Source organism: Passer montanus, unplaced genomic scaffold, assembly GCF_014805655.1.
Source record: "Passer montanus isolate IOZ18808 unplaced genomic scaffold, ASM1480565v1 scaffold34, whole genome shotgun sequence".
NCBI lineage: Eukaryota > Metazoa > Chordata > Aves > Passeriformes > Passeridae > Passer > Passer montanus.
Window position 1 is genome coordinate 5,101,013 of NW_024368152.1, and position 26,146 is coordinate 5,127,158.

General features: G+C 40.2%; 1 protein-coding gene across 4 annotated transcripts in view; it reads left to right on the forward strand.

Moving 5' to 3' along the window:
* The window catches only part of COLEC11 (collectin subfamily member 11), a 44,446-nt gene that overhangs the window by 14,441 nt on the left and 3,859 nt on the right, over positions 1-26,146 (forward strand). For 3 of the 4 annotated variants that reach the window (XM_039715581.1, XM_039715579.1, XM_039715582.1), the window contains exons 2-5: positions 10,492-10,647; positions 16,273-16,344; positions 25,043-25,114; positions 25,818-25,871. In XM_039715581.1, coding sequence (XP_039571515.1) covers positions 10,518-10,647; positions 16,273-16,344; positions 25,043-25,114; positions 25,818-25,871 — 328 coding nt within the window. In that variant the 5' untranslated portion in view covers positions 10,492-10,517. Of the gene's footprint in view, positions 1-3,666; positions 3,765-10,491; positions 10,648-16,272; positions 16,345-25,042; positions 25,115-25,817; positions 25,872-26,146 lie in introns of those variants that run through there. The other variant, XM_039715580.1, reaches the window with a different exon arrangement.

Genomic DNA, 26,146 nt, shown 5'->3' on the forward strand with positions numbered 1-26,146 from the left:
AGTCACATCAGACACATAGAAACCTGTTTATTTTTCCACTGCATTTTCCTTATATGAACGTTTCTGTGTCAACCATATATTTTCTATATCTGTTTTGATAAGTTCCCCTTTCTTTTGCCTTCTTTGATTTATCTGTATTTGGAAAGGTGTGTCAGAGCTCTAAGACTAAAAGGACATTGGGTAGTACTTTTGCTATCAAGATCATCTGTCACTTGTCCAGTGAAGATATTAGAGAGTCATAGAATGGCCTGAATTTGAAGAGACCTTTACAATCATGTGGTTCCAATCCCCCTGCCATGGACAGGGACATCTTCCACTAGACCGGATTGCTCAAAAAGCCTCATCCAATCTGGCCTTCAACATTTCCAGGGATGGGGCATCCACAGCTTCCCTGGGAAGCTTTGTTCCAGTTCCTCACCACTCTCACAGTAAAGAATATCTTCCCAGTATCTAATCTAAAGCTACTTTCAATTTGAACCCATTCAGTGTAGTTCTGTCACTATATGCTCTTGTAAAAAGTCTTTCCACATCTTTCTTTTAGACTCCCTTTAGGTAATGGAAGGCTGCAATTAGGTGACTCCAGGAATCCCAAGTATCTCAGCCTTTCCTTGTAGGAGAGGTGCTTCATCCCTCTGATCACCTTGGTGGCCTCCTCTGGACTCACTCCAACAGCTCCATGTCCTTCCTGTGCTGGGGACCCCAGGGCTGGATGCAGCCCTGCAGGTGGGGTCTCAGCAGAGCAGAGGGGCAGAATCCCCTCCCCACGCTGCCTCTGCTGCAGCCCAGGGCACGTTTGGCTCTTCAGGCTGTGAGGGCTCATGGCTGGGCCATGTCCAGCCTTAACCCACCTTGCACCCCCAAATCCTTCTCAGCAGGGCTGTTCTGGATCTGCTCACCCCAGCCTGTGTTGATACCGGGGGTTGCCCTGACCCAGGTGCAGCACCATGCACTTGGTCTTGTTAAACCTCATGAGAGTCCCATGGGCCATTTTGCCAGCTTGTCCAGTTCCCTCTGGATGGCATCCTGTCCTTCAGGAGTGTCACTGCACCACAGCTTGGTGTCATCTGCAAATTTGCTGAGGGTGCACTCAATCCCTTCATCCATGTTACTAATGTTGATATTAATTATGTTGGTTCCAATACAGACCCCTGAGGGACACCACTTATCACTCTTGTCCATCAGGACACTGAGCTGTTGGCTACCACCTGTAGCTATGATATTTTATAAAAAATCCTTTACTAGGATTTTTCCCTGCTGAGAGCTGAGGGCTTCAGGAAAGAAATGTAAACAATAACTATCTGCTGCAGTGGAAATCAACAGGTGGATCTTCCATTGGTCCATGTGGATTGTTTTCAATTGATGACCAATCACAGCCACCTGTGTCAAGGCTGTGAGCAGTCACAGGATTTTGTTATGCATTCTATTCTATTCTTGTTCTTGGTAGCCTTCTGATCATTCTTTTCTCTCTGTTCCTTTAGTATACTTTTTATGTAGTACTTTAGTATAATATATAAGATAATAAATCAACCTTCTGAGAAAATAGAGTCAAGCCTCATATCTCCACACATGGAGCATTCACCACAACAACCACCCTCAAGATATGATTTTCCAACCACTTTCTTTTCCATCTAACACTCCACCCATCAAATCCATCTCTCTCCAATTTAGAGAGAAGATGTTGTGGGGCACCATGCCAAAGGCTTTACAGAAGAGCGGATAAATGACATCTGTAGCCTTTCCCTTGTCCACTGATGTAGTCGCATGTAGAATTACATGGGATCATGTGCAAAGTGTTAGTTGGTCTCTCAGCCTGAATTCCAACCTTTTGTTGGAATAGCATTGACACTGCCCCAGTTCAAATGCAAGATTTTGATCATGAATGCTTATGTACCACAGTGTTTTGTTATATTGAGGCAATCACTATAAGAAATATGTCCTTGTCATTTGAGGATAACACTCTTGGATCCTTTCCATAACTCTTAGTGGCTTGCATGTTATTACAAAGTGCCTGATGTTGTTGTGTTTCCTATGTTCTGTATCTTTTGCTGGTTATTATTTCCCATTGCAGCCTAGTATTTTGCCATATCTTTCTTTTAAAAATGTTCCCACTCTCATTATGTGCTGGATTGTTTTTTAGTTTTTGGTGGGGAGTTTTCTGCGGGTTTTGTAGGTTTTTTGTTTGTTTTGATTTGTTGTTTTGTTGTTTGTTTATTTGTTTGTTTTTCCTGGTAATTTAGTTCCTGGAATTCTTTCACTTATGTATCTTCCTGTTTTCTGTATGCTGCTGGCATGCAATGGCACAGTTTTATAACACACTGAAGGCCATCTCAGCTGCTGCCAAGGGCATTCCTTTCCTTGGCTGGCATAATTTTTCACAGGAATGATGGCCACGTTATCCTTGCCAGGAACCAAAGAATTAAATCAACTGAAAAACAACATTACAAGCAGAGGAATATCTTGCTGCTGGAATAGCAGCCTGTGCTAGCTGGGATCAGCTGGCTGTTGGTGACAGTACAGACAAGGGCAGGCTAATGTGTGACTGCAGCAGGATGCCAGGCTGCTGTTAACCCTCCTGTAGACTGACTTAGCTAATTAGCAGTGGTGTGACACCTCTCATCTAACTTTACATACCTGCAAGGCTGAACTAGTGATACTCAGCAATGAATAGGGACCTCCAGAGTCAATTACCAGTTCTGTTCTGTATTGGGATGAAATGAACCCCTGTACCAAGGTGCCTTTCTCTGACTTGGCTACAAGTTCAGGATGATTTTCTCAGACTGACCACCTATGCCAGAACACTTATATCTCCCCCAAGGGTCTGTTTAAAACTAACCTCTGCTAGCTTGAGGTCTGGACCTAAGCAGAGTTGTCCTGATAAATACGCATCTGCTAATGGCAGCTGTGCTTTGTCTTGTGCTTCACTCTTTGAAGTGCAATACTTGAAGCATTGGGAAGTACTGGGAAGCAGTTCAAGTGGCTTCCCTTTATTCTTAGAAACTCCTTTAATTGTAGTTGTCACTTATCTAATATGTGAGAAAAGGGTGTCAAAAGCTGTTTCTGCTCTTCCTTGTTTTTTCTTCTCACTGAGGAGTAGGATATTGTGACAACCAAAAGCAAACATTTCTCAAGGTCCCCTTGACCTCTGGGATGCTGCCATTGCTCCTCTGTACTTTTTCTGCTATTCTCCTCTGTTCAGACCTCTAATTTTTCCCTTTTGCTCTATATCTGCTAGTAGTCTATAGATATAGACTTGTCGCTTGTTTTTATTCTTCCTTTAATCTCATAAACTGCTTTTCTTAGATTTTGTCTTCTCTCTGGATATTCCTGACCTGTCCCCGTGTTTATACATGATTCAATTGTGGGACATAAACACAGAAATCAGAAAACTCATTTTACCTAGTTTTAGTCGTGTCCTACCGCTAGGCTTGAACTGGCTTCATCATCAGGCTTCTTCTCTGCTTCCTTTCATCCTTTAATGTAGCATGCCTGAGTGTAGTCTAATTTCACTTGTGTCCATCCAATGTGAGCAATTACTCTCTTGGGGAACTGGAGCTGTGTGCTTCAATCCTTTTAAGTTAAGGATCTTCCATAGTTGTTACTTCACACCCTTTAGATCAATACTTGAATGGCATTTCTGTTGTGCAAAAGGCAGGTGGCACTGCTGGCATGGCTGGGAGGATTGGATGGGCCCTTGATAGACTTTTCTGCCTCTTCTCTACACCTCCCAGAATGGAACTGCAGGACTGGAACAACCCCCTCCTAGGGTGAGTTTCCTTTTGAGCCTGTCCGGTGCCCTCAAGAAGGCAATGGTCAGGCCCACCCAGGAAAACTTTCAAACACCTCAGGAGTGAGAACATGTTGCAAAGTGTAAGTTGAGTGAGCATAACATTGCACAGATATCCCAACTTCTGCAGCTAGTCCTAAGCCTCTGTGGATGGAAGGGCTGAAAAGGAATGCCATAAAGCTTCATAAATAAAATTACAAATGCATATGTTCATACTATGTATTTATTCATGTACAGAAATGTTACCTGCAGCATTCTCCTCATCACTCACCGATTCTTGGTGAATCATTGGTTTTTTATTTCCTACAGATAGCTGTATGGGGATAGTATGAAGTTCTCATGTAAATGCTTTATAGGAGTAGGAATGAATGGAGACATTTTAGACCCCTGTTTTAGAAGAACTGATAGTTAAATTAGAATCCTGTACACTCGTTTGTTTGTGTTTGAGAATACAAAAAGCTTGATCTGACATATAACAGTGATGGCATCCAAAATCACAAACTATTTTTGTAAAATATAGCCGAAGGCAGAAGAGACTTTGATTGAACCATTGCATGAGAAATTCTGTTTAGTATTTCTAGTTGTCTCTGACCACCAATTTACATTAAAATGTACTTGAGTGTTATTTTCTACAAAAAATCCATAGATTGTCTAAAAATCCATAGAGAACTATTGTGAAAAATTTGGCACTCAGGTCCCATCTCCCTCTAGTTAGAAGCTTTGAAAACTTGCCCCTTTCTGGCACTACTTCATCTCATTCTTGCTGAAGCCTTGTTTTTACACTCAGTTCAGATGACAGTAAGTCAGTTCTAACATGAGCTCATTGACTTCAGCAGAACAACGTCAGGATGAAATTTGTTCCAATTTTTAAAAAACATTCTTCTTGATGAAAAATTAGGCTACTATACCTACATCTGGGCAGGTATGTTGACAAACCAATCATACCTTACATCTCACAAACATTGTCTGAGGAAATGGCTCTATTGTGCCAGTATTAAGTGTACTTTGGGGAGTAACCGAGGACTTAGTATCAGTTTGCTTTTTAGGTAATGCTAGCTTCCCATCAGCTTAGACTCACTCTTTTGTCCTCTGCAGCAAACCTCGCTGTTCTTGAGCATCATCAGGAGCTGAAATGTGTTATGTCTGCTTTATGCTACTCCATGCGCCATAGATTTCACAGAGGCTTGGTAACCACAGCACTTATAGTCCTCATTTTTGCAATTCTACAGTATTAATATTTAGGGATTTTTTCAGTCTTTCAAGTCCATTGCTTTAACCTTTAAATCAACACAGAGGATTTAACTTGAGAGCAATGCAATGTTATGATAATGATCATCCAATGTTTAAGCAGCTTTGTAATTGATTCTGATTTTTATAGTCTAGCTAAATGGCAAATGTTTGATTACCCAAGGTAATGTGCAAGGGAACTGAGAGGACAAATGAGAAAATGCTTAGATAAAGTAAAAGCATAGCTACACAAAACATCTGTGCGTTAGGAAGATTAATAAGGCTGTAATGGAGAAAGATGAGGTCAGTGACACAGGTTTCATCTCCAATGTGAAAGGCTTCTTCCCCAGGGAATGATCCAGATCCCTTGGGCCAAGGGGTGAAATGTAGCTTGTGTCAACAGTGCTGGAGGCTTGTCCCTTTTGCTTCCCCCTGGTCTGAGGTGGGCACTGGTGTTAGCCCTGGGATTTAATTTTTTTTGGTCTCTTATCTATTCAAGATGTTTGCAATAGCATGAGGACTGTGTCACACCCTGCTATTTTGTGGGCATGTGTTACATCTCCTAGAATTCAGCTTAGGGCCTGCAGGAGGCTTGAAGATACATGAGTTGCCAGAGAGTTCTGCAGGGAAGTGTTGAGATGTGGATGATGAGGACTTGAAAAGTCAGGGAGTGAAAACTGTTGGAAGTTATTGCTCTGTCTGTAGTGCTGACTCAAACCAGCTTGGGAAAGTCACTCACCAAATGTGGCTGCGGCTCTGCAGATTTGTGTGTCTGTATCAGAAATATACTCAATTCAGAACATAATTCAGCTCAGATACCTGAGAATGAAGTATAATTTTAAGAATAACAGCAAAAAAAACCCCCAAAAACAACATAGTGTGAAAACTACTCAGTGAAATAAAACCAGTTCAAATATGAGTCCTATAGGATTATACAGAGGATTACAGTTACTCTGTAGCTATTGGCTGGCTGAGCATTAATGACAGCAAGCATCACTAGTCTTCTGAATTTTTCATCCAGTTGGTTTCAGATTGCCAGATCATCTGTGTTGTTTCTTCTAAGTCCAAAATAATGGCATAGAATTAGCCACTGGCACTTTTGGAGCCACTGGTAGATACAAGGACTTCATGCATGAAGCATTAGCTGGCTCAAGTGATCTCCAAGCTTTCTATCCCCCCAGATTTGGGAGGAAGTGTGGGAACTCAGTGAGTGCCAGCTGGCCTGGCTGGTCCTGCAGTGGTTTTGAGCGAGCCTGTGGGGCCTTTGGGATTCTCCAATGACCTCTCAAGGACTTGTCATTTGAAGCTTGGCTTGAGAAACCTCTTTTCTTTTGGTGACTGAGGCAGATTTCCTAAAGCTGAGAGGTCTCAAAAGTTGTTTTGAAATTATTGTCCTGGTTACATTGATATGTTTTCATTTCTGATGGAAATCGAGGCGCTTTATTAAATTTTATTTTTTAAGTGCTGACGTTTCTTCTCCTAATGTTTTCCAATGCATTCAGCTTTTGCTAATTTATGGGCCACTGTTAATGGCCATAAATTTGACTTGACCCCTGCACAGGCAGTGAGAAAATATATTCATAGTTTTGCAAGTGCTGAACATGGCTAGGTTTCTCTCTGACATTGATTTTACCAATGCTGAAGATACTCCAAATACTAGGGCCAAACCAGTGTTTGAAAAAAAACAAACCTGGTCCTCCTTTATCTGAGGACTAGTTTCAGTACAATTTAGTTTTCTTAAATGACTTTAGGCATCTAAGTCTGAAAGGGCATGAAAATAGGTCAGAAAGGTAAGAAATTTTCTAGGATTTTAAAGTGAAAGTGTCTGTGTAGCACATACCTGGAGATCAAACTGTTATTTCCATCACAGAAAGAAATTTTAGCTGCAGAGGGTTTCTTTTGAAAGAAGGCAGAGATGGAGAAAGTGATACGCGAAGTGCTTTTGGCTTGATTTCCACTATTAATGTGTCTCTTTACTGCAACCACAGATTCTAGAGAGTTTTTAATATGCAACCTCCTCTGAGATTCCTTCTGTTAGTGGCTCTTCTCAGACCAAGGTAATTTCTGCGAATATTCTTATGGATCTGGGTGTTGTTACCTGAATGACACTAAAGAAACTTCTTTTTCTAGAACAAGTCCGTTTCCTCTGTGAGTTGAGTTAATATGTGGTAGGGTGGGGCTGTATCCCCTCTGTCTCTGAGACATGTAAGCCCAGCAGCAGACAGCAGGGAATGTGCTGAAGCTTTGTTGCAGATTTTGTTTTCCCCAGAAAATCCATCATATGTGGCTGCTGAGCAGAGCCAAGAAGCAGCCTTGACAGTTCTCTGCTGTTTGATGTCTGTCTCATCTCTGAGCTGTGTAGGAGTTTGCAAAGGCAGATTAATATTTAACATACCTGGAGCCTTTGATCTTTCAGTTGGAGTCTGGATACATCTACAGCCTCATAAAATGCAGACAGAGGAGATGATGCTGCCTTTTATTCACTAATGCAGAGGCAGGATCACTACAATTTCAATTTCTTCTTCCCACTCAGGCCATTTCATTTCACTCTCCAATTTGTCCGTCAAGAATCCTTATCACCAGTCTGCCAGGTGCTCATGCTGAAACTGCCTAATGTTCAGGCTTTCATCTGGGTATCTGAGCCACTTGGCTTTGTCTGATCTTCTGAATCCTGAAGTGCTCCCTTTACATAAAAAGGTGGGATATCCTGCCTAGGATGTCCTGCAGGCTGGTGACCAGGTGTTCTCCTGGAAAAGGATTGTTTTGTCTAACTATCTTGTGAAGTGACCTTACTAACATTTCATATGAAGTTCAGAGTCGCACCCCAAGGCAGCACAGAATCTGAAAAACATGAAAGCTAAAACCTAAGGCATCATCCAGGCTGAACAGCTGCAATTCTCTCAGCCCATTTTTGTAGGAGAGGTGGTCCAGCCCTCTGATCATCTTTGTGTCCCTCCTGTGGACACATTCTAACAAATCCAGGCATGGCTTTATGGTGAACCTTCTCCCCTAGCTCCTGTTCCTCATCCTTGAGTGGCAAAAGTCAATTTTGCCCTGTACTCTTGAGAATCCTCAAGTGAAAATTGCTGCAATTGTGACAAAACTTACCATGGTTTGAATATTTGAGCAGCAGTTCCACACTCTCTTAGGTATTCTTTCTGGTTGGCAAAGCTTGTCTATGAACTGGCTTATGCCTGACCCACTATAGGACTGCATGACAGGTTGTGGAAATCCTCAGATGGTCCCTGTTCCTCCCTTTCCCCACGGGAAAATTACCCAGGATTACCTTTTCCCCAGGGTTTCCTGCCCTACTGTAGCCCATTAGACTATGACTGTATCGAGATCTCTTGACCCAAGAGCTCTTCCCAGCTCTAAGCATAGATATAATCTTTTAAGGTGTGGTCCTCCAGCTGCAGGTCTCTCTCCTTTGGAAAGAAACCTGGGGAAAAGATTTGGGTCAGAAGGGACTCATAGCATATACAAGTCTTTGCACCAGAGCTGGATGTTCAGTAAGAACTGGGGGGTGTATTGTGGCATCCCCCTGTCCCTCAATGTGGATGTAGCAAGATGTGGATGTAGCAAGGGGGTTGTGAGGCACAGAAACCTGGCCTGTAACTCATGCAGTGCCCTGCACACAGGAAGAAGGAGACAAAGTCTGCTTCCATCAGATTCCCTTGCTATGGTCTCCTAGGGGAAGCACAAACTGGACAGTAATTCAGAGGGACAATTTATTCACCCAACTCCAAAATCATCTACTTGGCCTTGCTGCTAAGACATCTGTTATGCCAGTTAATACCTTCAGGCCATCCCAAAGATAACAGTTCCACTCTCCTAGATCCCAAACATGTTGAGGCATACAGACCCACATACTGGTCCCACACCTGTGCCTAATCCTGCTTGGCTTATTTTTGAAGGGATTCAGGGAGTGGAAATAAATATAGCCCAGTCTTCTTGCCCTAGATGTAAAATGTATATGCCCTTATGGTGGCTATAAAAGATGATAAAAAACCTGTTATGACTTTCAGCTTATTTGTGTGCTACTGAGTTCTGGTTAAGGATAGACTAGAAAAATGTATCAGAAATACATAAATAACACTTTTGTCAAAGTATTTTTACAGGCCTCCTAAATACTGGCTTTTTACACTCCTTTCATACAAACTCAATTTCTGTTTGGTTGTTTTCTGGGACATCTCTTCACAGCATAATTTCAGGCTAGCTATTTCACTTGTCAGCTTAGACTAGGATATGTTTCAAAGGTGATTCTCTTCAGGAGTTATTGAAGACTCTGATTCAACTTTATTGAATGATACAGTGAAATCTTACCCGCCTTCCCCCCTCAATGACTTATATGAGGGCTATTGTATCAGACAATTTGCCTGGGCACAATTCCAGTGCTCAGGTAGGTGGGAAGTGAATTTTCAGGCCTTTGAGTTGGTCTCATCTGTTACTGAATTGCCTCTTTAGAGCAGTATCCACTCTAAGTGGGAACTTAGTACTGACTACCTTCAGGGCAAGGCCAGGTGGCCAAGAAGGCCAAAGACATCCTTCCCTTTATCAGCAATGGTGTGGACAGCAGGACCAGGGCAGAGATTTTCCCCTGTACTTGACACTGGTGAGTTTACACTTCAAATTCTGTGTTCAGTTCTGGGCCCCTCACTGCAAGAAGGACATGGAGGTGCTGGAGTGTGTCCAGAGATGGGCAACAGAGCTGGTGAAGGGTCTAGAGCACAAGTCCTGTGAGGAGTGGGGTTTAGCCTGGAGAAAAGGAGGTGCAGCGGAGACCTTATTGCTCTTTACAATTACTTGGGAGGAGGTTGTAGCCAGGGTGGAGATGGTCTTTTTTTCCCAGGTTACAAGAAATAGGACAAGAGGAAATGGCCTCAAGAAGTGCAAGAGGGAGTTTAGATTGTATATTAGGAAAAAATTACTTCATGGAAAGGGTTGTCAAGCACTGGAATAGGCTGCCCAGGGAAGTGGTTGAGTCACCATCCCTGGATATATTTCAAAGACATGTAGATGTGGCACTTGGGGACATGGCTTAGTGGCAGACTTGGAACCCTGGGTTAATGGCTGGCTGATGATCTCAGAGGTCTCTTCCATCCTAAGCAATTCTGTGATTCTAAGCCTACATGCTGCATTATCTCCTTTCACCTTTCCAGATAGCTGCCTCCAATGAGAAATCATGCACACAGAATTGCCTATTATTAGCATTGTTTAATCTCCTTGTTTAATTAAATTTATCCTGAGCTTTATCCCATCCAATCTAACAGTAAAAAAAACCTGCTAAATGTGCTGCTGCCTGTTTCATGTGTGTCTGAGGAACATATAACCTGCTGGGAGGAGCTGCACATGTGCTTCTCATGCTGTGTGGGTTATGGCACACAAATAAATATTGTGTTTGTAGTGGGATGCTGCATGTGTTTAGAAACTGTTGAAAGCCTTTGGAATTCTTATAACTGTTTTTTCATTCTTTTGTTTAGGAGTCAGTGACCTGTAAGTGCTCATTATGAAGAGAGATCTGGTTTTCTTGGTGACTCTAATTAGCCTTGCCTTCCTGTCACTGCTGAGATCTGGATATCCTCAACACATTGCAGAGGAGTCCTGCTCTGTTCAGATTCTTGTTCCAGGCCTCAAAGGTAATGTGAAAGCCTACTCCATTATTCAAATATTAATCTTTTTGTTCTAACAGGCTCATTTGCATAACTGACAGTTTTAACTGAGACAAAGAAGTTGTCCTCTCAGTTGTCCTCTTATTTGTCCCTGTGTGTAGCCTCCTTAAAAATGGAGTTTTAAGGTCCATAAGGTGAAATGAAATATTTCAGAGAATGCATGCCAGTTTCCCAGATTTGCTTGTGATCACTAGTGCTTGTTACTCTTATACATTGCCTAGTTGCTGTGTGTTTATACTGAGCAGTGGTACACATACCCAAAAACTGTAAAATCAGGACCTACTTTATACCTGGAGAGGTTTTCATTTCCATTTTGCAATGTAATAGGAATTATTTTGTGTTTTCTTGTCTTTTGTTTGTCTTCTTTTGATTTTTTAAAAGCTCAAATACCTCTTAGAAGAAAGCAAATATTAGTTAGGTTTTTGGCATTTCTATAAGGGTTTTTTTGAAAAAGGCAACATTTTTAAAGAATATGCCCTCATACTCTTGCCCAAAGAAGGTGGCATAATAAATTATTGATCTTTTAATAGGAAAAAATATATCTTGCATAAGAAATCAACCACTGTGAAGAATTAACATTTTAAAGCAACAGCATCCATTATGGTTGTTGAAATCCCAGCCCTGTTTAGTCAATAACAATAATTCTCCTTGTGGAGGCTTTGACATTTCTGTTGAAATACATCACTTTTGAACACGGGAAAATACTTTTTAACTAAGGACAAAAAAAACCCATGAAAACCACCAGTTTATCATCAACACTGAAAAAAACCAAACAACTCCAGCATTGTGTAAGACACACACAACAAACCTTTCAGTTTTTCTTGTAATTATGCCTTGTAGTGTCACAAAACCCACCTAACCACAACTGCTGCCATTGATCTTATCTGTACAAATCTGGGCTTTCCCGAGTTGCCTGAGAGCCACAGTGTGGACTGCAGGCATTGCCTGTTCTGGTTAATGGATTGGGAAGGGTGAAGCTCAGCTCTGTTCTGCAGTTGTTCACACAGCTAAACTGAGAGCCCAGCTTGGCTAAGGGGTTTGGCTGGGGTGTAAACTGCCCTCTCCAGGCACTGCCCAATTTGTGTGTGGCTGCCCTCTGCTTGAGGCAAGAGAGCTGGGCTACAGGGATGCCGGCTGTGCTTAGCCAATTGGCTTTAAGAATATGTTTATTTCTTAATATTTGTTATTGCTTTGTCTATTATTGTTATTATAGATGCAGCTTTGGATGCCTGAACTCAACCAAAATCTAGTCTTTACTTTTACTTTACCATTTACTTCAATGAATGGCTTTTGATCTTAATAATGTGTAGAGTTTCTGCAGATTTTCTAGTTAGAGAGAACAACACTATATGCAGGCCTTCTGAGGCTTAACTAAGGCTTGGGTAAAGTTGTTTAATTTGTTTGGTATATTTACTGTGTAAAAGGCATAGGATAGTGCTCTTAATGTGACTTACAGAGGAGAACACAACCAAGTTAAATAGATGTTGTCCAAATTTGCATGAAAGATCAGTCAAAGGGTCAGATTTCACAGCCCTAAGCTTTGAAAATATTTCTCATATCAAAAAACTTGACAGGATGAGTTTTGTGACTTCTTTACATTGACTTCCTATTTTTGTAATCAGTCAAAATCAGCATCTATGATTACCATTGTAATGCAAGAATTATTATTATTATTACTACTGCTACTATTATTATTATTATTATTATTATTATTATGTGCAGCAGAGGTTTTTAAAGTGTGTAAACTGTGCAGAACCCTTTGGCAGATGACAATTCTGAGCATTGAAACAAGAGAGGAGCCTGAAAACCACTGTGTATTAATGATTTCACTCTATTTCATAAGATATAACCTTGCAAAATTGAGAGAGATTGATGTACAAATTCAGCGAAGGACAAAATGGCCTGATACAGACCTAGTTAATGTGAAATCCCTAAGAAGCTTTCAATGCTCCAACCATGCTGTCAGGGGCACTGGCTCAGAGAGGTGGTGATGAGACATTGCTGACCCTCACTGGCACAACTCCAACCCATTTCACTGGCCAAGGCTTCCTTTAAACTGAGCACACGTGTGGCCACATGCCCAAATTTCAGCTGCCATGCAGCAGGATTTGCTCACTTTTGGATCTGCACCATCTCCTCCTTCTTCCCTGGGCTGCCAGCAGCATCTCCAGTGGTGGAGAAATAGAGTGCCACACTGCTGCTGGGCATGGCTCTGTCAGAATCTGGGAAAAAACAGGTACAGGGAAAAATGTGAGAAATAAGGGAGACCATGGGATTTGTGAATGGCAGAGGATAGACACTTAGGAGGTGGTGCAAAAAGTGGAGCCCAAATGGGATGATGAAGGAGAAAATCATCAGGGAAGAGTACACAGAAGCAGGGGAGTGTAAAGGAGGGATTTTAGAAGAACAGAAAGAGATAATAGAGGAAAAACAAAGGAAGAAGAGCTCAAGTATCAGAGTGAGTGGAGAGTCTGGAAACTAAATAAATGTAAAATGACACAAAATCAATTAAGATCCCACAGAGCAAAAGAGAAAATCAGAAGGGGCATGAGATGAGAATGGAGGTGGAAATGGATGAGGAAGAAAACTAGTAAAGACACCAAGAATAGTAAAAGCACAAATGAGATTAAAATCATCAGTTTAGGTCTTAAGGACAGGTTTTGGTGGTTTGGTGGGTTTTTTGGTTGGTTGGTTGGTTTGGGTTTGGGTTTTTTGTATGTTTGGGGTATATTTTTGTTTTGGTTTGATTTTTTTGTGGATTTTGTTTGTTTTTTGTAGTAATTTTGGTGGGGTTTTTTAGGGGGGCAGGTTTTGGTGGGTTAGTTATTTTTTAAACTCAAGAGTATAAAGGAGTAAGATGAAAAGTGTTAGGGGAAAAACCATGGCTGTGAGAATGCAGACTGAACCATGTTTTAGAAAGCCAGCAATATTAAGAAAAGTGTGCTGTGTGTGAAAAAGCAATGGATGATGAAGCCTCACTACACAGATCACTCATATTCTTCCTAAGTCCAGTTTCTTTTGATAGGCACATGAAATTGAGGTTACTACTAATGTGGAGAAAAAAAAAACATGGAACAGTCCTTCAAAGCTTAAATTCTCAGCTTGCCATCTTGTTTTGTCTCCCTTCTAGAGTCTAAAGCAGGAGTTGTCTTAATAGTCTCAATGATGTTCAATACATAAAAAAGTTAATGCTACATTAAAAATCCCAATTTTTTTACACCCACACTTGATGCATCTACTCACATGGGGAATATGAGTAATGGAAAGAAGTTATCACCAGGCAGGAATGCTTAACAGCTCACATAGTTTGGCAGAGCTAAATTTCTTTTAGGAGTATGGGGCATCTCAGCACTGTGGAGCACTACTAACTACATCTCGCCCTGTCTCAGCTGCAGAGACAATGCTGCATTGTGCTGACAGAGAAAGTGCTGCTTCCTGCAGTGGGGCTGGAGCAAATATCCAGGGAGGGATGGAGAGGAGACTGAGCAAGAGGTGCAAGTGCTAAGGGACTGTGGCTGGTGGAAGAGGCCACAACAGATCAGTCAGGTAGGGACCATAATGCACAGATCCCAACCTCCTGCTCTGAAGGGCCTTGGTTGTAAATCAAGGAACTGAAGACCAGAAAGGAGGCACAGGGATGTCTTTCTTTATTTCACAAATCAAGAAGTTAATCGTTATTGGTTTTTGGTGAAAAATTAAATTGATTGAAATGTCTTGACAGAAAATTGTTTTGTTGCCCATGACACCTACACAGCCTTTACTTCCTCAATTTTCACAATGCTCAGGGTACAAACAGCAAGAACAGGGACTTACACAAGGTGAAGCTGTGCTGTACCACTGATCAGTCCCTCTTGGCCAAGGTCTTGCACCTTAAAAGAGCTGATAAGAAAAAAATGTCGACTGGTCTGTAGCTGGGCCTGTAATGGAGTAATCTCCTCCTGGAGAAAGTTTTTAAAACACCCACACTAAGGAATGCGGTGTCATCGTATTATAAGAATAAATGCAGGCAAGTGTAATGGCCTGAAGCAAGAGTGATCTATTTTATTGATCCCTAATGCACAGCTTTCACTCTGAAGAACGTGTAAAGCAATAGGCTGTAATAGCCTGCTCTCAGCCTCCAGAGAGCAAGGAAAAGTCATTGTCAGGATTTATCTTTGGGAAGCAAAGAACTCATAACCAGCCCTGAGGGGTGAAAGGCAATCATACAAAGCCTATTGGTTACTTGATAATAAAAATGTGACGTTCCCAAATGTGCCAAATTATAGCCTGTTTCATACTAACAATATTATTCACTGGGGGTTATGTGAAATTTGTCCTCATTAAGGACAGAGAATGGCCTATTTTTGCATGTCTGAAGGCAGAGAAGATGGTCTGGAGCAGCCTGAAGAATGAAAAATAACAGATGGAGGGCTGAGCTCTGCTCACAGCCACCTAGGTCTACAATAAAGAGAGATGAAAAGTGAACTGGAGGCTGCATATTTGAAATGTGCCATGGTGTGTCAGATTTTTGTCATCTCTGTGACTCCTCTCTGAACCACAGTTGCCAGCTATGCCAGAGAGCTGGGCTTGTGGGGTGCATGACAACCACTGACTTTCCTGCTGTGGTGCTCCCATCAGCTTCCTGGAGAGCAGCTAAAGCTCACTCTCCTCCAAAGAAAAACAGTGTTTGGATATCATAAGTGCTGTGCTAACTCTGGATCTTACATACCAGCACTTTATTTTCTGTGGAAGCCATAGGCCTTTCTTCTCCTTCCTCATATAAATCTTGTTTTGTCAAGGTGGCTGTATAAATAATTCCTTAACCTTCTGTTTGTCAGAGATTTTAATTTTATGTCAATAGCAGACTACAGTCGTAGTGTAGCTGTAGTGGGCAAAACAAGCTAAGCATCTCCAAATTTTTAATGAAAGGCACTAGGGAGGCAAACACTTTTTACAGAAAGTGATGTTCAAATATGCTGAGTATAATGATGTACCACAAGCTATGTGCATGTAAATACACTACATAGTGGTTCACACCTCAGAGATTAAAAAGCATGGTATTTAACTGAGGATACAAAGTAGAGAGTTAATGCTTTCATGCTTAAAAGTGGTCCTCTAATGATGGATGTAGCTGTGCCTTCTTATAGGTCTATATAAGAAGAGGATGCTCATAAAAAAATGGCATTTTTTTCTTTTAATTTGAGGTCATAGTTAAGCCATTTTCACTTGAGACTTAAGCATGTCCTTAGCAGAGAATTGGAAAGAGTTTGGTGAACACAGAAGTTTATGTGCTAAGTTGGGAACTGACTCTGAAGCTTCTGCTTAAGTGAATTGTGCTGTTGGCTTTTTGAAGGTCAGTGATATAAGTAACATCCACAAAACTAGACCTGTTGTATGTTGTATGAGACTTCAGTAATGTATTGACAGGGTTTTCCAGTGTCTGCATCCATTGATGAAAAATCTATTTTCTGTCCATCAAGTAAATCTTTTAAATCAGATCACACCTCCTTCTATTTTTTTCACTGGAGAGAATGGCATTCTTGTCACGGCTGCTAACAGAAAATAGTCCTGGTTTAATATGATTCTTCTTTTTGTTTACTTTTGTATCAACAGGGGAGGCTGGAGAAAAGGGGGAGAAAGGTGCTCCAGGTCGTCCAGGCAGAGTTGGACCTCCAGGAGAAAAAGGTAACTTTGATAAATAAGATATTTTTGAAGTAATTCCTGAGAAAATGCTGCTTTTTCTTGTGAGATGGTGAGGATGGGGGTCCTTGCTCCCTTAACTAGGTGACTAGTTCATCCTTGGCCATTTCTGTTTGGGGTTGTGGTTTAACCCCAGCCAACAGCTCAGCCCCACATAACTACTCAGTCACATCCCCTGCTTTGGATGGGGGAGAGATTCAGATGGGTAAAAGTGAGAAAACCCATGGGTTCAGATAAACTTTAATAGGGAAAGCAAAGGCCGCATGCACACAAGCAAAACATAACAAGGAATTAATTCAGTGCTTCCCAAGGGCAGGCAGGTGTTCAGCCATCCCAGGAGAGCAGGGCTCAAGTGATGGTGACTTGGGAAGACAAACACCATCACTCCAAATGCCCCCCTGTTCCTTCTTCTTCCCCCAGCTTTACATGCTGAGCACAATGCCATACATTAGGGAATTTCCCTTGGGTCAGCTGGGGTCAGTTGTCCTGCCTGTGTCCCCTCCCAGCTTCTTGCGCACTCCCAGCCTCCTCACTGGTGGGGTGGGGTGATGAGCAGAAAATGCCTTAATCCTGTGCAAGCACTATTCAGCAATAATGAATGTTTCTGTATTATCAACCCTGCTTTGGTCACAAATCCCAAATATAGCACCCTCTGAGCTACAATGATAAAAATTAATTTAATTTAGCCAAAACCAGTACAGCTATATGCACTTGTTTGTAGCCTAAGTATTATCTTCTGGTTAAAAATATATATTTTGGAACTAAAAAAAACCCCACCTCCTATTAGATCACAGGGGAAAAATTCATAAGGCAATTTTTTTTTTTTTTTTTTTTGTGAATTTGAACACTCACAACATCTTAATTAAAACCATTGAGGGAAGGCAGTAAGCCATAATAGGCAAAGATGAACATGAGTATTCCCACATTTTTTGGATTTGGGGAAATGGTGATAAATTTGTTTGCATTGTAGTTCAAAAAATATTTTGAGATCTTGAGAGGAATGGTGCTCAGCAGTATTCAGTTATGCAGCTGAGAGAAACATAGCACTTCTATCTTGCAGAAAATTCTGTTTTTTCACGTTTGTTTTCCTTCTCAAGCAAGGAGGAAATTTGATCTTCATAAGTTTTCCAGAAGGTTTGTGTTCTGAAATGTTCAAATTAGTAGGAGTCAAATCCTTTGATTTCAGTACTGAAAATAAAGATTGACATTCCTGTCATTAGAAGGTTAGAGTTAGCTTTTACTGAACTGAGTTAAAATCTTTCTTTCAAAGCAGTTGTAGAGATAATTTATACTTCCTTGTGATGATGCATGATCTATTATGTTGTTCTTTTAGACCATTATGGAAGTCTGATGCTGATTGCCCTGGGACCAAAATTCATAGCTAGAGCTCTTCCTCCTTCAATACATTGAAAATTTTGTAACTTCCATGAGGGGTGTGTGTGTGTTCAGTCAGTGTATTTCCCTTATGCAGATGTACTTTCAAGGATGACTCTTAGAAAAAAAAATATTGGAAACTAAAATTTCAGCTCTTGTAAGGCAATGCAGCCTGAAGTGTAGTATGACAGAATATTTTAGTTTAAATGGTTGTAAAGAGCTCATCTAGTCCAATCTCCTGCCTATAAACAGGGCAGAATTCAATATCAGAGCAGGTTTCTTAGGGCCTTGTCTGTAGACTTTTTTTCAAAAGTAGGCTTTTGAAAATCTCCAAGGATGGAGATTCCCCATAAATTTTAGTCAAACTGTTTCACTGGTGTCATCATGAAAGACCTATTGTAGCTTGTAATCATTGCATCTTGCCCTTTCTCTGTGTGTCTCTGAGAAGAAAGGGCTGCATCTTCTCTGGAAACTGCTTGTAAATAGTGGAAGACTGCAATTAAGTTCCCCCCTTACCTTTCTGTATTCCAAGCTAAGAAAAACCATCTTCCTCAGCTGGACTTGACTTTGCTTCTTGTGTGTGAGGGTCCAAAAGTCTCTGGGCTCTCTAAGACAAAGGAGGTTTTTTACCCAGCCACGGGCCAGACTTCATTGAAGTGTTGCAGGTGAGGAACTCAGGGTCTGGCTGAACCCATGATATTCCTGCCGACGCATTTCTGCAGCTTGTCCAGCTCCTCCTGACTGGCAGGACCACCCTCCAACGCACCACCATCCCTGCCAGCATGGAGAATCTTCTACTTCTTCCTCCCTTTCAGCAGTGAAGGACTCCTTAGCAGCTGCTGGTTAGACTTTGGCAGCCTTGCAGCAGCACCAGCTAGCCCTCTCAGCACCCTTGGATGCCATGGGCTCATGTACATCCAGGTGAAGTAGTCCCTCACTCAATTGCCAGCTGCCATGAGTAGCTTGTCCTCCCCAGGTCTTTGCTACCAGACGTGCAGAACTGGGAGGCCAGAGAGCAGCCCTTGCCAGAAGAGACAAAGGCAAAGAAAGCACTCAGTGCTTCAGCTTTCTCTGTGTCCTTTGCCATGAGGTTGTCTTGACAACTTCTTCAGAACCTCTCTCATCATGCTGTCTTGCATTTTTCTATATCTTGGCATATTGTCATGTCACTTCAAAATGCTTTGGACCATCTGAGATGTGGAAGTACTCTTTTTCAGTCAGGGCAATCCATGATGTAGCCTTTCATTTATTTATTTTCTACTGTAAAATTGCTTTTGTTTGAAAAATAGTTCTCATAAGATATGCTTGATTAATGCTAATAATAGTGTTAATTTTCTAGTTTTTCATACCTGCAAAAGTCCAAAATTCTGATGAGAGTGAAAGAAGAAACACTGAAGTGGAAACACACTATGAGAAAACATAAATGAAACAGAAAAGAGATTAAACAAAATTGAATACTAATGCATGCTGTATTGGTGTTTTTCCAGGTAGTACTTTCAACTAAACATAGGCAAAATTTCTTACTACTTCTGTAGCAATATATTTTTCTGCTTTCTTTTTTGCATACAGAAATTTCTACAAACAAGCTCTTGTTTGAAGTTCTAATAAACCAGTCCTTTCATTAATGCTGTACATTTTGTAGACATTTGTCTTGATCACGTCCTTTCCACAAATATTTTGTCAAAGAAAATAACACAGATACCTTACAAACAATTTGGATTATATGGCACCACTTTTCATCATGGTACTACATCCAGTACACTTCGAATGTCACAGTGTTGACTGGATAAGCAAACAGACTTCACAGATGTAATTTCTGGTCTGTGGAAAGGACACAGAAGAATATCCAACTTTGACCTGGAAAAACCTTTCAGTCTCCTGACCCTTCAGTCTCTGGTTAGCCTCCACAGATTATGTGTAATGTGCAGACCTGTAGCTGAATTCATGCATAAATATTTTCTAGACTCTCAAGCTGCATGAGACTGGGTATATTCTATTCCAGCAGACCAAGGATTTTCCTATTTCTAACCCAGAAGATGGAACATTTAGACAAAAATAAAGTATAATAATGTTTGGCAAAAATCATTGTTCCTTCATTTTGCATTTGCCCCTAAAAACACCCATGGACAGCAGCCCTGCTTCTGTTCAGTATCTGTTCAGTTTCAGTCAGTGTGTTAGTATGTGTTCAACCTCTTGTATTTATCTTGAAGCATGATAATTTTTGTCTTGGTCTAATATTTGGCTCCTTCTGTTGATGCAAGCTGTTAAATTCCATTTTATTTTTCTCCTCTTTGAATAAGTGATGGTTTACATGAGGGAGAAACTGTAATCCTTCTGCCACATTTGTGGAATTTTATACTTTTGGTCCTAATTTACATTATCAAAATCACACTAATCTTTTTTCTTTTTTTTCCCTTTCTTTGTTTCATTTTTCTAACAAGATCATCTAAGAAAATGTGTTTAGTTTCTTTGAACTTCATAGGTGTATAATACCATAAAATAGCTTACAAAAGAAACTATCTTATGGAATATTTGACCTGAACAGCTCAAGATAACAAAGTGTTTCAGATATTTTTATCATATCTTTCCTCATTATATTTTCAGATTTTGGTAACTCAGAAAAATTAAAACTTTCTAGTGCTTACCTGAAATAAATCTTGTTCTGGCTGTCTTGATGCTTCAGGGTGACATCAGAGATACTGTTGTCTTTGGGTGCTGATTAAGGTTAAATTCCACTTACTTTGCTCATTGCTTTTAATTAAGTGTATAGGTCAATTATGATGCATAGCATGTCAGCAGAATATAAAACTGTGCTGGCCTTATGTAAAGCATGGAGCACTGGGTCGAGTACAATGGCTGTTTCAGATGAAAGCAGTGTGTACTGCAGCACAAGTTTTGGCCTGTGAAGTTCACAGAATTGCCTTTCCCCACTTTCACTGATGTCTGTACTGTGCCCTCCCATGCTGGGAGTGAACTCAGTTATTTAACTGAGTCCTAGTGCAGTGTGTAAGGCCATAACTTCCTTGTTTTCAAATTCCACACAGATAGTTCAGTATAGTAAAAGCAGTTTAACCCCAAAGAAAGGGAGAAATGATACATCTGACTCCATGATATTAGAAGGCTAATTAATTACTTTATTGTACTCTATTATTCTATATGATATTACTCTATATTACACTACATCTAAACTGAATCTGCACAAGCATTCAACTCCACTTGACTGTGCAGAATCTTGTGGCTGTCAGCTGACAGTCCCAACACACACACCTGGATTCAATTGGCCAATGAATCAAAATATTCACACCAGAATCTAGTTACCAATTCTCTTCAGGTAGACAATCTTCCACAATGCATTCCACTTGGAGTGGAATGCATTGTGGAATGCACTCCAACATAGGAGCAGTAAATGAGATAAGAATTGTTTTCTCTTTCTCTGAGTTTCAGAGAATTTGAATTCCAGAAAATCCAAGCTGTGCCTTGATTTTCTCTGTGAAAAGAAATGTGGCTACAGTTCAGTAACAGTACCATCCTGTGAATATTCCCAGAGTGTCTTACAGCAATCAAAATAAGGAGAGCAAACTGGGTTTACACTTGGAATATGACATCAAAGGAACATAACATTAAAATTATGTTCTTCAAGATATTTAAATTTTCTTAGAGCCCTAGCCATTTAAAATGTATATTATTGTAGTATTTTAATTTCAGCCTTTATACATTGTACTTAATTTATATACAACTATAATGGTATGTGATACAGTCTCACATACTGTTCTTGGGCTTGGAACTCAACGGTCTCTACCTCTGCAGTATTAACACAGTGATTTTGGCTTTTTCCATCTAACACTTTCCCAGGTGTATTTTGGGTGCTAACACAATGAGCAGCTTGCAAGATTATCTTGGCTTGAAGAGTAAGACATTTAGTATCATGTATGTTACTAGTCCCATTCTTGACTACCTGGTTTCCACTGCCAGGGAATAATCCCAAGCATTTAGTTTACTAATACAGGCACAGCCTCTTAAGTAGAAGACTCATTAATTTATCTGGATTGGAGCCAGAGTGCTCAGTCATTTGTATAATCAAATTCTAAAAAGAGGTAATAATATCTTAATTTATATTTTATTATTACTGATTGCTCATTAATATGTAATCAATCAATCCTTTGCATTTCTGAGTCAATTTCTACATGAATTTATTGCTCGCTAAGGAGTGCTGCAGGCAGTATTCCATATAAAAGTCCTGACATTGACAGCTGTGAATTCACAAAGTGGGTATCTGGTTCAAAACTGTCTTTTAGTTCCACCTGAACTCAATAGGATTTTGAGAAAATCCTGCTAAACTGAGTGGGCAAAAAGGTGGCAGATGGGCTTCAATGTAAATAAATATATTGCCTAGGGAAATTAGGGATGCATGATTTAATCCATACTTAAATGATGCCAAAACCCCAAACTGTCACTTAAAACTCAAGGATTGCTCTGAAGTCATTAGCAAGAGTCCCAAGGCCAACAGAACACTGCCCATCATCACAGAAGGATGACAAAGGGACAAAGGACAAAACAGGAAGCTTTGGGACCTCCAACATAAAATGCACATGGACCTGCTGGAGCAAACCCAGAGGATAGCCACAAAGATGATCAGAGGTGGATGGAACACCTTGAAGACAGGCTGAAAGAGTTTGGCTTCTTCAACATGCAGAAAAGAAGGCTCCAGGGAGACTTTTAGAGCATCTTCCAGTAAAGAGAACCGACAAGAAAACTGGAAAGGGACTGTTTACAAGGGCATGTAATAACAGGACAAGGAGGAATGGCTATATCCTTTAAAAATATAATTCTCATTCAAGTCAGGCAATCTATTTGCATTGGGAATGCTGACTGCTGCAAGACTATTGAGGTGCACTGGGGGAAAGACTTTTTAATCTTCATCTATATCTTATGTTCTTTTCCTAAGTGTCCTCTGCAGTTTGCTGTAAAAGATGGCACTAGATTCAAGAGACCTTTGGTGTGGTTTGGTACACTTCCACTTTCCTTGTTAGGTAGGTGTCTGTGTCATGTCTCTATGTCAAATCATGGATTTGATTTGATTTGTCTTAAAATCCTTAACAATGGGAAGAAAATTACTGGTCTCTTCTTTTTAACATGATTCGATTAAATTTGTCTGTGACATGGTGAATTTTCATTTCTGCTAGATTTGTCTGTTTGACGCTTTTTTCTTTTTGGAGGTTGTTTTATATCTTCTTGTCTGTTCCAAATAATCCTGAAGAGGTTGCCCATCCTCTGTGACCCCCATTTATGTTATGGCACAGAGTGAAACCCCTCATTTTTTTTCATTTGTTTTGCAGCCCACCATTCATTTCTGGAATTTTATTTCTTCACTTGTTTGTGGGCCTGAAAAAGCCACAAGAAGATCATTTAGAATTTCCTTCTCTTCAGTTCCTTCCCAAATCCTTTAAATCTTCTATAATTGGTTCCAATGTATGCCACCTTCATCTGAGAGATGACTGACTTTCTTCAGTTCTCTATTCACTCTTTGTGTTTGATTTCCTATTTTTGGTCTATGGAGACTTAATTTCTTTTATTGTCCCCATTTCTTTCCAGCTATCACTTCCTGATTTCATTAAGACTCCTCAGACTGCATTTTTGGCAGCCATAGGGCCACTAGAAAGGGCTTTACAAAAGGTATTAAAACTTCTGAAACCCTCCAGGCAGATGGGTCTCTCTTGAAACTTTGTGATTTATTCTGCAGAAGAACAAGCAAGCCCCTGGAGTGGAAGCAGGGGTTAGTCACTGTAAGAGAAACCCAAATGGGAACAATTCTTTTAATGAGGAAAGGAGATTTAATGTATGTCTTCATTGCTTGAGATAACACACATCCCTTTTACTTCTGCAGAGCACATAGGTTTTACTGGCTGTGACTGAGAAGCAGTTAATTTTCTAGGCAATTTCTACAAGAAAGAAAGTAAAATAATTGTATATATTTTATTTTATTTACACATTAGATCAGTGAGTTTATTTAATTTCAGGTATAGCAGCCTGAAAAGAGAAAGAATTCAAACATAATAGTCTTTAATGGGGTAATCCTAATAGAATAATATGCAAAGCAAGAGACATAATTTTCAGAGCAACTTGAAAAAGAGATTACAAGCTGGTACTTCCAGTAGGAATACATAAGAGAAATATATTTTTGTTTTCTGGTGAAATCCTGTGTCCAGTAGTGTCTGAATTTGATACTTATTAGAAACAAAGGAAAATTATTGATTGCAGGATTTGCCAATAATTAATCAGACCAACAAAACACACACATTTAGCTTCTCTCAGTTCAGAGGAAATGGAGTAATAGATATAGCTTCTCTTAGCCCAGCCATGATCACTCTGTATTCTGAAACTTTTTATTTATTTCACCTTTAACTCAATGGTAATGACAAAATGGGTAATAAAATTACCCAGCTTCCAAAAATACGTATGTCTGTCCAGATGCAGTAGCAACAGGGGGCAGCAGATCTTCAGTTGTCATAGATCCGCAACTGAGGCTCAGCTATGACAGTTTGCACAAGTCCAGTTGCTGGATCCCTCAGGTGGATTTTCCTCCTAGCTTGTCTCATTGATTCCTTGCACCTGTGTAGTAGACCAGAGCATAGCAGATGTTGCTTTCAGCAAAGAAGCAATCTTTTCAACAGTCATTGAAACAACTTAAAGCATAATAACATAAATATTTCCTAAAGCAGTTTTGGGCTTAGATTTCTGCAGGATGGGAGCCTCAGTACGCATTCATCCCTGCAGTCCCTCCACACCCACTCTCCTCTAATTGTGTGGTACAGAGGGAAATGTATCTCATATGACAGTATTTATATTGTATAAATAAGTCATTAAGTCCAAAGCCAGCCCTCAGTTATAGTGGAATCACTGTCTGAGATGAAATGTCAGTTGTGCTTAGATCCTTTAGTTCTCAACTCCGTGATAGTTTTAATCTGCTGATCCATGTTTGGATACAACAATCCTGTGTATTTTCAACATAATTCTGTCATGATCTGCTGAAAGAAGTTTAGAAAAGCTTTTCCAGTGGTTTTCAGACAAAAGCTGTTGACAATTACACCTAGATGCCTTGTTAATGTCAATTGTTTAGCAAAGATAAAATTACTGTCCAGGTTGCTGTATGCAAGTTCTTCATGAGGATTGAGCTAGACCTCTGGAGTTCAATGAATATTTGGGATATAGCATTTGTTCATTTCAAAAACTAATATTGGAAATGTAGTAGAATCTGAATGAATCAGACTACATTGCTACCTTGTGCCTTTCATCCTTCTGTTATGTATAGGGGAAATGGGGGACAAAGGACAGAAAGGCAGCATAGGACGTCATGGAAAAATTGGTCCTATTGGTTCAAAAGGTATGTTTAATTCAATTATTTCTCCATATGTGTTTTCTCCAAATGTGTGATCATTTATGTTTGAGAAAAGTCTTGGAAAATGTCTAACAAGTCTCACAGCTTACCTCAGAAGGAATTTTCTCACACTGTAGTCAGCCAGGTCACTGAGATTTCTCAACCAGTTACCTTTGCTGTGACAGTAGTACATTTAGTATTAAAGCACTGTGAGTATTCTGGTTTGAGGATGAATAAAGAACTTTGCACTGTCACACAAGTGTGTACAGTTGAAAAAGATAGGAAGATGTGCTGTACTTTGGCAGACTTTTAAGAGCCAGAAGATGTGTTTTCTTATGTTGACTGCTTCATAGGCTTCCCATGTGACTTTGGTTAAGTCATTTGGACCAGTGTTTACCTAATCATCTAGATCATGATTCAAAATTTAGGTATATCCAGCCCTTTTCCCTCTACAGCATCTGAATTTACTAGTTCTGTAAAGTTTATGAATGTCAAGAAGTGAATACTGATGCATATTATTTGGGTTCAAGTTTCACAGCTTTGGCTGGCCTTTATTGTGGAATGACTAGGACAGAAAAATCTTTATTTTTGCTTGGGCATATTTCTACTCTCCACGTTTGAATTTTACTAGAGAAAAAATAGATAAGTGCTAAATGAACTATTGACAGAAAAGGCAGCATTAACATTATGTTATTTTTCATGTCTTCAGGTGAAAAAGGAGATAATGGTGACATAGGACCACCAGGTCCTAATGGTGACCCAGGTAATCCATAACACACCTTGTTTATGTGAAAGACTTTTCATCACTAAAAATACATCTGCTTACATACTGGAGGAAATAATGAATTATTTTTGTTATCGGTACTGTAATATTTCACTGTGATATTTTCAAATGACTTAAAATCATTGAAGTTGCAGCAGTTGCTGGACTTGCAGGGTATATGCTAAAACAGTATCTCTTGCTTTCTCTGAGAAATCTCTCCAGAAGCCTAGTGGAAACTGAAGTCAGACTGTCTGTATCATTCATCACCGGGGAAA